The 14,629-nt window shown below is 54.1% G+C and overlaps 1 protein-coding gene across 2 annotated transcripts; it reads left to right on the top strand.

The window, feature by feature from the left end:
• The first annotated feature begins 987 nt into the window (after positions 1–987).
• On the top strand, positions 988–14,503 carry GUSB (glucuronidase beta). 2 transcript variants are annotated; one of them, XM_031432810.2, is made up of 12 exons: positions 988–1,243; positions 2,687–2,872; positions 3,186–3,367; positions 3,537–3,679; positions 4,125–4,312; positions 4,680–4,832; positions 5,080–5,258; positions 5,356–5,502; positions 7,884–7,968; positions 9,699–9,875; positions 12,395–12,530; positions 14,117–14,503. In XM_031432810.2, exons 1-12 carry the CDS (start codon positions 1,031–1,033, stop codon positions 14,284–14,286), a joined length of 1,959 nt encoding a protein of 652 aa, XP_031288670.1. In that variant the 5' UTR covers positions 988–1,030; the 3' UTR covers positions 14,287–14,503. The 2 variants fall into 2 exon arrangements, with proteins under 2 accessions (XP_031288670.1, XP_031288669.1); XM_031432809.2 differs by having other exon boundaries at positions 988–1,255.
• The last annotated feature ends 126 nt before the right edge of the window (positions 14,504–14,629 follow it).

The following is a 14,629-nucleotide window of genomic DNA, read 5'->3' as shown; positions in this document are numbered from 1 at the left end:
TGCTGTTTTTAAAAACCACTTATTGGTTTGATTCTGATTATAAAAATAATATATGTTCACTATAGAAACTTCCAAAAAGATCAGAAATGTACGAAGAACAAAATGGAAACTATCTATACCATCGATAACACTTCAATCTATCTGTCTACCTATATGGATATAATTTTAGCATTATTAGGACCATACTGTATATATTTTTGCATCCTCCTTTCTCTTATTTTTATGGTGTAAGCATTTGGGAAGGAAGCCTTTAGACCTTATCAGTTCTTACAACGTATTTTTACTATGCTGGGGACTGTTTACAGTACCAAGGTCCGTTATCTGAAGGTTGCTTGGTGAACATGAAATCGGAGCATAAAGTAATAATTAAGAAATTGGGTAATGGTACGAACAATTGTATCCAGGCCAGGTTAGTAGTATCACAGACCCCCCTCAACTCCCCAGTGTTCTCACATCTTTGTGTGTCCTTAATGCCAAACAGGGTAGGGATCCGCAGGTGGACGCCCAGGGTCAAGGCTATGGCCCCGCGAGCCCGCAGGGCAGACGTCACTAGGCATGCTGAGGCTTTGCCTGAGCTCACCGGTGTCCCGCAGGCATACGCGAATGGAGGTGTCCCAAGCCGGCCTTCTTGCAGAAAAGGGGGGAAACCCGGCGGTCTCCCGGGTCCCGCTCCCGCCCGCGGCCCTGAACCGGTGGCTTTGGGCGCGAGCAGCCAGGGAGAGGAGGGCGGGGACAGGCGCACGCAGTGACCTCGCGGGCACGGAGCCAGCGGCCTCGGCCTGCCTGGGACCGGACTGGAGCGGAGCTCGAGCCCCGCTCGGGCCCCCCGTTGGCCCCACGAGGGCCCTCCCCCGCCGCCTTCAAGTCTCGCGTGGGCTTCGCGTGGGCCTCCAGACCCGGAACTCGCCTTCGGTCAAGATGGCGTTGGGGGCGGGACACGTGACGCCAAGCCCCGCCCCGGCCCCGCCCCCCCCCCGCGCGCTCAGCACCCGGCGCCCGTCCGCAAGCAGCTAGCTGCCGCGCGGAAACCATGCTGCGGGAGCGGGCGGGCGCCTGGGCCGTGCTCGGCCCGCTGCTCTGGGGCTGCGGGCTGGCGCTGCTGCAGGGCGGGATGCTCTACCCCCGGGAGAGCCGGTCGCGGGAGCGCAAGGAGCTCGACGGCCTCTGGAGCTTCCGCGCCGACTTTTCCGACAACCGGCGCCAGGGCTTCGAGCAGCAGTGGTACCGGGCATCGCTGCGGGAGGTGCGGGCTCTGGTGAGGGGCACGGGGTCAGGGCAGGGAAGCTCCTGGAAGCCAGGAGGGGGCCGTGAGGAGCCTTCCCCTGTGCCTTCGGAACTGCCAGCCGCTAAGAGGTTAAAGGTGGACGGGCTTGGGGGGCGTGGGGTCGGCCCACCCGGGGAGGGACCCTGAAGGAGGAAATGGGTGGGCCCGACGTCTGTTCGGAGGCGGAGGCGGGGCAGTGTCCGTGCACCCGAGTGGGGGGCGGGTGGCAGGGCAGGGGAAGAAGGGGAGGCTTTGGACATCTTGGGGCCACCTCTGCCCTGGCAGGAAGGACCCTGGGTTCAGGTAGAGGGCGGGGCTTGGTATCCCGCCAGCCGAGGACGCCCCTGTCCGGGTCTCCCCTCTGACTTAGGTCGCAGGTGGAGAGTGGTGGCGAGGGCTGGGGCAGGAGTAGGCTTGTGTGCTTATCCGACGCTCACCTCACTTAGATCCTCTTTTCCGTCCTGGCTGCCTAGCCTTCATCAAGCAGAGGAAGAAGGGAGAGTGTGCATGTGCCCCACTCACAGCTTCCTCACCATAGTGGCCCTGCGCCCTGGCCCGCCTTCCTGTCTGGCACTGTCAGTTGATCATTTTCCTCTTAGTCAGGGTCTGGTCTCTGCAGATCCCTCTTGCCCAACGCTGGTGTGGCCTTGGGCGCACCCTTTTCCATGGATACCTTGGTGCCTGCTGCCCTGAGAAAGAACTTTTGGCCCCACCAGACCTGGGACAGAAACCATCCTAGCAGTTGGTCGCTCATCAGCAAGTTATCCGTACAGCTAGATACACTGGGCCTGCAGCTGTGAAGGACAGGAAATCTTTGCCTCCTTGGAAGTCACATGCTCCGTATACAAGATATTTTTAGGAAGCTCTTCCCCAGGCTGCTTCCAGACTCACTCACTGAGCTATCTGCCCCACTCCTGCCTTGCCTTCTGTCTGAGGTGTTCAAGGGTCTCGAGGTTCAGGCGATTCCCTGCAGGGCCCAGGTTCACCTAGTTTGGCCAGCATGTGCAGAGGCAGTATTGAATGGGCCCTGGCCCCAAAAGGCTTTCCCTGGCCCCGCAGCAAGCCCTCTGCCACTGTCCACACTCTTCACAGAGCTGATCACCTGACAGCAGAGGCCTTGTTAACTGTTTTGTTCACTCTTTTATTCCCAGCGCCCAGAACAGCATGTAGGTGTTCACTGTACACCGTTTATGGAGTGAGTGAATGACTGGATCTACTTCACAGAGTTGTGAAGATTAAATGAGTCCATAAAAGACATTGTTTGGTTGCTGGCAAAGAACAATGGCAGGGCGGCCTGGAATCGGGGAGGGTCTGGGAGAAGTCACGTGGTCCAGCCTTCTTCCTGCAGATGGGGTTGCTGGGGTACCTGGCCCCTTGGATTCCTAGGTGACCTGGACCTGACTCCGGCCCTTGTTCCCTCAGTCGGGCCCCACCCTGGACATGCCGGTTCCCTCCAGCTTCAACGATGTGGGCCAGGATGGGCGGCTGCGGAGCTTTGTTGGCTGGGTGTGGTACGAGCGGGAGGCCACCCTGCCCCAGCGGTGGACCCAGGACCTGGGCACAAGAGTGGTGCTGAGGATTGGCAGTGCCCACTATTACGCCATCGTGGTCAGTGCCACAAGCAGGGCGAGTGGATGGGTAGGGCCATTGAGCATGCATGTGGCTGTCTTGGGGTGCCTGGCTCCCAGCTGTCACCTGATAGCCTGCCTCCTGGGTGCGTGGGGGGGCACACTCATGCCCCGCACTGGGGTTTGTGCCCTGGGTGGGAGAGGGTTGCCTAATCTGTTCCCTTGGAGCTCCGTTCCTCCACTCCTGAGGCAGGTGGCAGCTGGCAGGGCTCCCAACCACCCCCCATGCTGCCTTTCTATGTGAGGGAGTGCCTGAGACAGCAGGGTCCCCCCATCCCTCTCTATGTCTGCAGTGGGTGAATGGGGTCCATGTGGCAGAGCACGAGGGGGGCCATCTCCCCTTCGAGGCTGACATCAGCAAGCTGGTCCAGAGTGGGCCCCTGTCCTCCTGCCGCATTACCATCGCCATCAACAACACGCTCTCCCCCTACACCCTGCCGCCAGGGACCATCCTCTACCAGACCGACACCTCCAAGTGAGCCGCACCTCCCTCCCCGCCCCTGCCCAGTGAGCAGCCTTCCCACCAGGGGCAGGGTGGCCTTAGCAGAAGTGAGGCCCTGGTTCTGGGAGGCCAAAGAGACATGTGAGCTAATGTCGAAGGACCCAGGGCAAGGCCCCAGTTGGCTCCTCTCCTCTCATCCTAGGTACCCCAAGGGTTACTTTGTCCAGAACACCAACTTTGACTTCTTCAACTACGCGGGACTGCACCGGTCCGTGCTCCTCTACACCACGCCTATCAGCTACATTGATGACATCACCATCACCACCGACGTGGACCAAGACATTGGTGAGGCTCCTGGCAGGATCTGCCCTTGGCCAAGCCCCAAGTAGCTTTGTTCCCCATTTGGAAAGATCCCGCAGAAGAAAGTCTCTCCCAGCGTCTCCACACTCTCAAGCTTCCATCCACCTCAGAAACCGAAGTCCAGCCTCTCCGAGCTGGCAGGGGCTTCGGAAATCACGTGTCTGCTCTGACCTCGTTTTGGGAGGAAATGAGGTCCACTGAGAAGAGGGGCTTGTCTAACATCATAGCTCAGAATTCACGAGAACCCGTGTCCGTTCTCCTCTGTGCTGCCCTCACTCAATCTCCCGTCGCTGCTGACTGAGCTCAAGAAATGGACGGCTGTCAGCTGGGGACTCCTCAGAGCGGTAGCCTCAGGGAGCGCTCCTCTGTCAGCCCCAGGTCACACCCCTGCCTCTTCTCTCTTGTCTGATCTCTCTCTCCTCTCCCGCAGGGCTAGTGAATTACCAGATTTTCATCCAGGGAAGTGAACACTTCCAGCTAGAAGTCTTTCTTTTGGATGCGGACGGCAGGACCGTGGCCCAGGGGACAGGGGGCCAGGGCCAGCTGCAGGTGCCCAGGGCCCACCTCTGGTGGCCGTACCTGATGCACGAGCACCCTGCCTACCTGTACTCGTTGGAGGTAATGGTGGTGAGCCCTGGGGCTGTGGGAGGCCTTTTACCCCCCATCCTGGCTTCAGCAGGGGTGCCGGATGGGTGGGCGGGCAAGCGTGGTCCTCTGAACTTCCTAGCCACTTGGGTCGAAGTGTCCCAAGCCTGATTCATTCAATCTTTGGTGGGGAGGCCCAGTTTTGAAGAGCAGGCCTCAGGGGGAGGGTGGGCGAGAGTTCCTCCTTGCTAACGGCAGAGGCCTGTACTTTCTGCATCTCTCTGCTTGCAGTCCCAGAGGTGGGCCGCTGTGGTTTACAAGGGGTCATCCTGCTGAAGTGCAGGCTGCATGAGGCTCCGGCCACCAAGGATGCCTCACGCCCAGGGCTTGGCTTTCACAGGTGAGGCTGACCGCACAGACGGCAGATGGGCCTGTGTCTGACTTCTACACCCTCCCCGTGGGGATTCGCACCGTGGCAGTCACAGAGAGCCGGTTTCTCATCAATGGGAAACCTTTCTATTTCCATGGGGTCAACAAGCATGAGGATGCAGATGTGAGTTGGGGCTGCTGGGTCCCTGTGGGGGCTGTTTTTCTCCAACCTCTTCCCCATGTCCCCTGGAGCGGTCAAGGGCAGCTCAGAGCAATTCGTCAAAAGTGCTTCAGCACAAAACCCCTGCCTAATGGGGCGTGTGCTTGGTCTGGATGGGGGGCTAGCGGGGTGACTCTTGAGGGGCCGGGCTCCAGAAGGAAGCACGTCTTGGACAGCGGTCAGGGGGTCACTCTGCTCTGCTGTTCCCTAGATCCGAGGGAAGGGCTTTGACTGGCCACTGCTGGTGAAGGACTTCAACCTGCTTCGTTGGCTGGGTGCCAACGCCTTCCGCACCAGCCACTACCCCTACGCCGAGGAGGTGATGCAGCTCTGCGACCGCTATGGGATCGTGGTCATCGATGAGAGTCCAGGCGCAGGCATCGCGCTGGCGTGAGTACCCTCCGCCCTCCGCCCACCCTGCCCAGCCCGCCCAGCCCGGCACTGTGTGATCGCCTGACCCACTCCCTTTCCTCCTGCGGCCCCGCAGCCAGAGCCTCAGCAACATGTCTCTGCAGCACCACCTGGAGGTGATGGAGGAGATGGTACGCAGAGACAAGAACCACCCGGCCGTTGTGATGTGGTCTGTGGCCAACGAGCCCGCTTCCTCCCTGAAGCCAGCTGGGTATTACTTCAAGTGAGTGCCCCCGCCTCCCCTCCTCAGGCAGGCAGGAGACCTCAGCCCTTTGGCCCAGCTCAGCCTGGGCTGGCAGCCACGGGAGGGCTGGGTGAGTCCTGGGGTGGGTGTGGGTCGTGAGAGGGTCAGCGTCTGCTCCCAGCCCAGGGGGACCCGTAACTGGTTAGTTCAAGGAACCAAATACGCACCCACCCAAATTGCAGTTTCAACCCAGTGAGCCCCGGTGTCTCTTTTCCACACCCAAAATGAAAGCCAGAGTTAACAAAACCTACTTACGTGCATAACTTCAAGTTTAAAAAAATAGTGACATGGCCTAACTGTGCTATAAAGGGAGAGTCATTGGTAAAATAACACGTGAGTGCCTGGGCCTGACTCCCCAGGAGACCCAGTGAAGAGACCAGATGCTTGCAGCTGGACGTGGAATCTCCCTGGAACACAGCTACAAAAGCTGGTCGCTCTGATACCCTGAGCAGCGTTCCCTTTAATGCCGCGCTTCTTAAACCAGTGAGCCACTCTAGGTGAAGTTCCAAACAAAACCAAGTATCATCTTCCCTCAATTTTTACAATATCTCCATTTCTGGGAAATTGAGTGAGTTAAAACTGGAAAAAAAACAAAACACAACTCTGTGAAACTTTGGCCCTGCCTGTAAAGGGGAGTAAGGCTTTATAAAACCAGCTTATCTAGGTACATAATTATAAACTGGTTTTTCAATGACATGCATATTCTAACTATTCTAAAATTACATCTTTGGACAGGACCAGGCTTATCTAAAGTTCATAGTCCGTTCACTGAATGCCAGTAGCTCTGCCTTTCCCCCAGGCATTGCTTTGGACAGAAACACCGCTTAGGGGCCATCTCCCTGAAGGGGGAGGGTTCATGGTCCCTGAGGGAGGCTGGCCTTGCTTGGGGTGTTCCTTGATTCCTTCTCTTCCTTATGATCGTGCAGTTGTTGTGGGGTTTTTTTTTAATTAAAAATTATATTTTGTTTTAGGGGGGAAGTAATTATGTTTATTTATTTATTTAAATGGAGGTACTGGGGATTCAGCCCAGGACCTCATGAGTGTCATGCATGCTAGGCATGGACTCTGCCCTCCCCCCTACCATGATCGTGCAGTTGTAACGAAGCCTGTAGAGGAGGATTATTTCTCTTACTGTAGAGGCAGCAGGGGCCATTGAAATAGTCCCTGAGGCAGTCACTGCATGCATCCCAGTGTCCCGGGTTGGGGCTCTGAGGAGTGGGCCCACTGGGTGAAGGAAAGCTCTGCAAACACAGTTCTGGAGCACGTAGTGGGGCGCGGGTGTGCTGAGCCTGGCTCGTGCACAGAAAGGACTACAGGCTCCCAGGAATGAGTGCTCGCGCTTCCCGAGGGGCCTCCTGGGGAGGGGGACAGAGGGGAATGTGTGACTGGGGGAGAAGCGGGAATGGGGCTGGATGTGGGTAGAGCTGCCTGGGCTGGAGGAGCTGGGCTGGGCTGTGAAGCTCCCCGGATGACAAATGGGCTGTTTCAGACAGTGGGTTTGGGGGCACTGTTCTAGCCTGTGGGAACCACAGCCTTCGAATGAGAGGAGCAGTGAGGGTAGAGGGGATCAAGGAAAGAAAAACCAGCTGTGAGGAAAAAGGAGAGAAAAGTAGGATTGAACAGTGAATGAGGGTGGTCTGCACTGGGGAGGCCGAGCCCCGACCACAGACTGGCCCCTCTGTCGGGGAGCCTTCTCCGCCACTGCTCCTTGGTTAACACGAACCTGCAGGAATGCCAGTTTCCGAGAGGCCCCGCTGACTCTGCAGTCTTGATGATGTGCCCTGTCACTGTCGCATAGAACCCTGTGCTTCCTCTTCCCTAGTTCCTGCCTCTTGTCATTAGTCACATCCACCTGTGCTGGTGTCTGTCCTGCCACAGGCTACGTGCTGTGTGGCTCTTAAGTCTTTAGTGAGTGCCCAGCACACAGCTGGCCTCCTCGTACTTGCTCCCTCGTTATTTGTTAAATTAACATCCATCTTAATCCATACCCCATCCATTCCTGTTTTTAAGAGCTTTGCCGGAGATGCAGAAGCTAGCTTCTGGCAGCGCCCAGCCCAAGGACCTCAGCTCTGTGTCCCTCTCACCCCTGGAGGAAGGCCTCCCCCTGAGGGTGAGAGGGTGGGGACGGGGCTGGGATTTGCAGAGGGGAAAGAGAAGGAATGGTGTCAGGCAGCATGCTGTCTGGAGGAACATGTTTGCTTACCTGAAATACACTTGAAGGCAGGGAGGGAGGAGAGCAGTGCTCCTGGTGTTTCCGGCTGGGAAGATGGGAGGGAGAGGAGGCAAGGTGGCTATCCGAGAGCTCTTCCCTGACTGACGGCGCCGTGTCTTCTGCCCGCCCCCCCCCCCCCCGTGGACAGGACGCTGATTGCCCACACCAAAGCCTTGGACCCCTCCCGGCCCGTGACCTTTGTGACCAAGTCCAGCTATGAAGCAGACCTGGGGGTGAGCCTGGGGGTCTTCACGTCGTGTCTCCCCTTTGCCTGTCCTCTCGTCCTGCCCTGATGCTTGCTGAAATGAACTGCCTGGAGGGCCCATGAGCAGCCAGTCCAGCCATTTCCATAGGTGGTCTTCAGGGTAAAGAGAACTTCCTGCCGACTCGCCCAGCAGTGCGGCTTCTTCTCTGTAAGGAGGCTGAGCACAGGGAGGTCATATTCATTCTCAGTTCAGATTCATATGTTTTTATGTCTCTCACTGTAATGTTATGCCCCTCAGTTTACTATGCTCATAAAAGGGCAGAGCTTAAAGTTGCCATTGTCCCTTGTTCCTCAAACCTGGCAGATAGTCAGGACCGCTGAGGGAAGCTTTTTACTTTTTTTCTCTCTTTAAAATTTTTTTTTTTTTGGTGGAGGGAGGTAATTAGGTTTATTTATTTTAATGGAGGTACTAGGGGTTGAACCCAGGACCTCGTGGGTGCTAAGCATGCACTCTACCCCTGAGCTATCCCCTCCCCCTCTACTGAGGGAAGCTTTTTGAAAGTACAGAGGTCTGGATTCTGAGATTCTGATTTAGCAAGTCCATGGTGAGCATCTGAGGTTTTGAAAAGCTCCTCAGTGAGTCCAGTCATCAGCCAGCTGGGGGAACCTCAGACTGCCAGCCCCTGGGATTGAGAATCGAAAGGACAGGGCCACACAGCTGGCTGGACCCCATGGCCGCCCTCACGGTCTCTGGGGGCAGCAGCCCCTCACAAACTGTGTGTTGAGTTGCATCGAAGCTGTAAGACCTGGGAGCAAGAAAATGCTCCTGCCCTGGAGAACAGAGGCCAGTACTTAAAAGTGCTCCAGAAAGAGAATCCTCTAAAGAAAGAATGGATGAGAAACTACACAAATAAAAATTGTGAGCGCTGTCATTTTAACATGGAAGGGATGGTTTGAAGCTGTGGGGTTCACCTGCCACCCCGAGAACACCCCCTTCAGAGGAGCACAAAGATTGTGGGGAAACAGCAGCAGGGCACAGGCAGACCCATTTGAGGGGCCAGGGGGACCTGTGCCGGACCCCTCGGGAGGCTGCCAGACCCATCTGGGGTGTGTGAGCCATGTTCAGACGCCCAGCCTCCCCGTCTGCATCTTTCCGCCTCCAGTTTGGAAGGGTGCCACGGTCGCTTGGGAAAGACAGGGCCCGTCGGCCCCCGAGCACACTGAAAGTGAGCACGTGTTTAGGTGAGCCATGCTGCTCCGTCCCCAGCCCCACTTGAGGCAGTCCTGCCCCATTATCTTGGCTTCCCTCCCAGGAGGGAATTCTCCAGCCACTTCGTGGCACCCAGCACGAGCTCACGGTGAATCCAGAATCTTTGTGAGGAGAAAAACTGCCTCTGTCCCACAGTTTGGGACATTTCTCCAGGGCCAGGGGGAAGGCCAGGTACAGGAGTGCAACCTAGGGAGGAACCAAGCCAGTTGGGATGGGCCCTGGGCTCCCCCAACTGGGGCCTGGGTGTCTGGCGCCCACTCAGCCTCTCATCCCCCTGCCCTGGGCCCGCCTGCAGCCAGGTCAGGGGCCCCCGCCCAGCATTAGAGACTTGCTCCATTCAGTATCTGACTACATTTCCAACACACGTGAGCATCTAAATCGTTTTCTGCACCGCCGCCTTACCTCTGTGGGAAGAGCCCCCGCAAGTGTGGGAGCCCTGACGCTGTCACACAGTCTGGACGGTGAACAAGCTTTGCACACTGTTCTAGGTGCCGTACGTGGACGTCATCTGTGTGAACAGTTACTACTCCTGGTATCATGACTACGGGCACATGGAGGTGATTCAGCTGCAGCTGGCCACCCAGTTTGAGAACTGGTACCGGACCTACCAGAAGCCAATTATTCAGAGCGAGTATGGAGCAGAAACCATTGCAGGGTTTCACCAGGTAAATAATGTAGAACATTCAGGTTATGTTTTCACTTTCTTGGATGTGATGTCACTCATTGCCCCAGGCTGGGAAGGTGCCTCCTCCCCTGTTCATCACTTGTCCTGATGATCTGTCTCCCTGCCGATCTTCAAGCCCACCCCAACCTGCCCCTCCACACTTGCATGATCCTAAGGCAGCCTCCTTATGGGCCTGGTTTCCAGCCTCCCACTCGCTGCCCAAGTGGTCTTTCGAACAAATCTAGACCTTAGAGTCCCGTCACTGGCTCCCCTTGGCCCACAGGACAGAGCCCTCATCCCTTGTCAGGGCGGTCAGCATCCTTTGCCCTCTGCCCTCTCCCAGGTCTTCACCCTCCTCTGCCTTCACCTCTGGACCCTGGACTGTTTTCATTATGCTCATTGGCTCTAGCTCTCGGGCCGTTCCTTCCGCCTGCAATGCCTCTTTGGCACCGTGATCGCCAGCTCCTGGACTCTCACTCAGGGTTGGCACCTCAGCTGGCTGGCCCCTCTTTGGTGAAGTTTACCCACCGGCCCAGGCAGAGGAACTGTCCCCTCTCCTCGGTCTTTCTCAGTATGCATCACTGTGCACGGTCCTTATTTCTTTGCCTCTCTCCTCGTCCACACGGGGGGCTCCAGGAGGGAGACTCAATCCTACTTCTTGTTGCTTCCCGAGCACTCAGCAGTGTCCGACACACAGCAGGTGCTAAATAATATTTGTCAAGGGAGTGAGTGAGATCTTGGAACAATGTTTAATCACTAGCTTTTTCTCATTGTTTGGTCCATTTCCTCACCAAAGAGAGGCTGCTTTGTCTTGTGGGGATGTTTTCCATGTGGATTCTTGGACCTGAGCCAGCCCCTCATCCCCAGCAGCCACCCCACACTCACCTGTCACAACTACTGGGACTCCTTGTTGACACCCCTCTCCTAGTCTGCTTATCCTTGTATGCTCAGCGGTAACCCACATGGACTGCCTTACTCTGTTCACACCCTTGCATCCATCTTGCTTACACAGAATGGCACTTCTGCAAACTGGTAAAGTATAGGGGAGTATCTCATGAAGACAAAATATATGCACACTTGTTCCCCCTCTTTGAAGAGGTAACCAACTCTGAGTTTTTAAGAAATTCTAAAAGAGCCCATTTATTGGCTCTGGTAACCTAACTGGAGAATGGGCAATGATTTGTTTGTAATTTTAACATTTATTTATACACATAAGCAACAAACAGCTTTCTGTGTTTTTTATAAATGATATAAATATTAACAAAAAATAAAAGAGCCCAGGTCAGCACTATCTGATACAGCGTTTTGTGGTGATGGAGATGTTCTGAACCATTAGCCACATGTAGCTGCTGAGGACTTGGAATGTGACGAGCATGACTGAGGCAATGTAGTTTCATTTAGTTTTAAATTTAAATAGTTGTGTGCGTGCGCCTGGTTTTAAGACAAAGCAGGGTCCTTTCCATGAAAACACAGTAAGGAACTCGACCTCTTGCTCTGGGACGGGAACAAAACAGGGCTCAGTTGCACAGTCTTGTCTTCAGTGCATCCCGTATAATAGCATTTGAATCCTGCTCTCTGGGAAGGAGAGCCAAAGCCAGCAGGGTTTGGTTCTCTCGTGAGGTGATTGAAATGCTGCATCCCTGAGCGTCTAAGACTGAGCAGCCCCCCTACCCCCTGTGCCGCCCTGGCCAAGTTCCCATGGGATGAAAACTCAGCCTTTGTGCTCCAAGAACACCTGAAAAGATAATTATATCTTAGATTGTGACACACAGGAGCTCTTCAGCAAATACTGAGTGAGCCCAGATGTGGCCTCTGTTTTTGTTGAGGACAGCCTTCTCCTTACCTGGCAGGTCTCAGCTTAAGTGTTTCCTCAGGGCAGCTCTCTGTGGACCCAGCCTCAGCCCCCACCCTGCATGCTCCCTGTTCACCCTCATTACACTCACAGCTTGTGTCTTGCCAGGTCATAAAGCCTGTGAGGGCAGGGACCCTATCTTTCTCGTTTGTCCGACTTTGTCCCCGATGCCTGCCGTATGAGCAGATCCTAAATAATTATTTGTTGAATGGATGCATGTGCTAAACAGCAGATACTCACCCAGACGAGACACAGATGAATCTGAGGCGAGTTAAATCTGAATCACACCAGTTCTCAAATTATGCACTAGCAGCCACTTAAAACTTGTGTTTTAAATTTATTATCCAGGGACATATTTTTACTTCCAGCGGAGTTCAGCTTTAAGACTGCACTGGGGAATAGAGATGGAAAAGTAAGATAAAGGAAATAGCAAATTCTGTTTATAAAATAAAGCAGCTTACTCATTAAGTTTTGTAAAAAATCTTTTTCACTCTGGGCTGTGTCATACCCTGGCTGCGCCTCTGCACCAGCATCAGCAAGCCCTGCGGGCACTGCAGCCCACCACGAGGACACGTACTTCGGCCGTTGTCACGTGGACCTTTATTTTTCTCTAACGTTTACGGTTCTGCTAGTTCTGACTCCCAAATTCTCATTGCCTTGAATTCCAGGACCCACCTCTGATGTTCAGTGAGGAGTACCAGAAAGGCCTGCTAGAGCAGTATCACTTGGTCCTGGATCAAAAACGCAAAGAATACGTGGTTGGAGAGCTCATCTGGAATTTTGCTGATTTTATGACCGACCAGTGTAAGTGAGAGTTTGGTTTACGGAATGTACCCCTTCTCATTTTTTCAGGTTGGCATTTTAGTTCAGGACATTTGGTTGTAAGAACTCTGGAGACAAGAAGGGAAAAAGCTGATCTAATCCATGCAGGCCACATGGAGGGCTTCCTAGGAAAAGTAAGCTGTGTTTAGCAAGCAGCAGTCACTTGCCTGCTTCCTGAATCATTTTATGGTAAACGAGCAAGTGGAAGAGCCTACTGCCTCGAGGCAAGGATGGCTAACTTGTCTCTGTCTGCTTCACCACACTATGAGGCAAAAGAGGACCTCATGCTGGATTTACTGGTGGGATTCACTCATTATTCCAGAGTAAGGTACAAAGCCCAAGAAACTTACGATATTTCAGTGTGTTTGGTATTATTCACTTATAAAAAGGTACGTTAACGAATATAGGTAAGTGTCAAAGCGTTTTGAACGTGGGAGTGTTTAAAAGCCTTCAAAGTGAATACGATCTGTACTTTCTCAAGTGGGGATAATGAGCACAAAAGTTCCAAATGAATGTTTCCCGTTTCTTCCTACACCTCTCGGTTACTAGCTTCTTAAAATACCGTCAACTTAGGATAGCGATCTGGGGAGGTAGGGAAAGATTTGGTAGTAGTGGGAATTACATTACATTACTTACGGGGAAAGACAAGTTTTTGGAAGGTTCAAGTTTAATTAAAAATCAGAATGGAAAGAGGTAAAGAGAAAAAAAAAGAAAATATGAGCCCCCCACTCTGCTTGGCGCATGAGATTAATGGCTCCTGGAAATATCTTGGATGGAAGTCTGGTTTGGTGAGTAGGTGCACTGGCTTCGTGTACTAAGAAATGAGCTGTGTGACCTTGGACAGGGCACCTGACCTTTTCATCAGCCTGTAAAGTGCCTGCCACCTCGCCGGTGGATGCGGGGAGTCCAGTTGATGAAGTGCTTGGCACAGGACCTGGCATTTGCTTTTCAAGTTCAAGTTCGTCTTGAACTTCTCCGTGGGAAAGACCTCCTTTCCACTTAACAGAAGCAGTGGTTTCTCTGGGAGGTAAAGAAGTTGTGCTGGAAGGGCAGCCTGACAGGTTGTTGTCAGCCCTGCCCCCTTCCTGGCTCCAGCCCTGGTGGACCTGCCACCAGCAGTGGGGACCCAGTGGGAAATCTGCCCCAGCCGGAAGTCTTCCCTGGAGAACTTAAAAATTTGACTGGACCAGACTCTGGCTCCCACTAGGAGAGCTGTGTCCCCAGAAAGGCCCAAGCTTTTTTCCAAGGGTAATGCCTTGTCTCAGCCCCACTCGTTATGAGGCAGCTGGGTCCCTATCATGTCTTAAACCTTATTTTGCAAGTGAAAGATAAACAGTTTTGGATTTTTTCCCCTAACATGAAAAATCAACACACCAGGGGGCTGAAGTGTTTTGGGGGAGCAGTGGTATTTAAACCTTTAACTCACTAAGGGGCCACTTCAGATACCACTTCAGACCAGGCAGCTGTGAACCATGAGAGGACGTCTGTTTAGGGCCCAGCTTGGCTCCAGGCTGGTTCTGGCTTGGCCCATTGGGAGTCACCTGAAACGCCTTTTGTCTTGTTTCTAGCACCACAGAGAGCAATAGGGAATAGAAAGGGCATCTTCACCCGTCAGAGACAACCGAAAAGTGCAGCATTCCTGTTGCGAGAGAGATACTGGAAACTCGCCAATGAAACCTGGCACCACCAGTCAGCTGTGAAGCCACAGTGTGTGGGAAACAGCCCGTTTATCTTTTAAAGCAAGAACTACCTCTCTGCCGACACCGGCTCTGTCGGCTCCCTGCTCCCCAAGTGAGGGGCGACGTCCACAGCACACAGACAAGTGCTTCTTGGACTGCGCCCAGCAGACTGGGAGGTTCCCGGTCTGGATTCTGTGGAAATGTGCTAGAAGGGAATGTTACAGGTGAAAATAAAGGCTTTTGTGGTATGGGAATAAAGAGTTGTCTTGTAAGTGACCATCCATATGTTGGATGATTGGTACCGCTGAAAAGCATCTCAAGTTGCTTCCAGTGTCAGGCTGTTTTCAGGCTGGAACCGAGTGTGGACTCTTGAGAAGCCTCTGCTTCCGCGCTCACACCGCA

This window comes from Camelus dromedarius, chromosome 24 (genome assembly GCF_036321535.1).
Source record: "Camelus dromedarius isolate mCamDro1 chromosome 24, mCamDro1.pat, whole genome shotgun sequence".
NCBI classification, from domain to species: domain Eukaryota; kingdom Metazoa; phylum Chordata; class Mammalia; order Artiodactyla; family Camelidae; genus Camelus; species Camelus dromedarius.
This window is presented reverse-complemented; position numbering and strand designations above follow the sequence as displayed.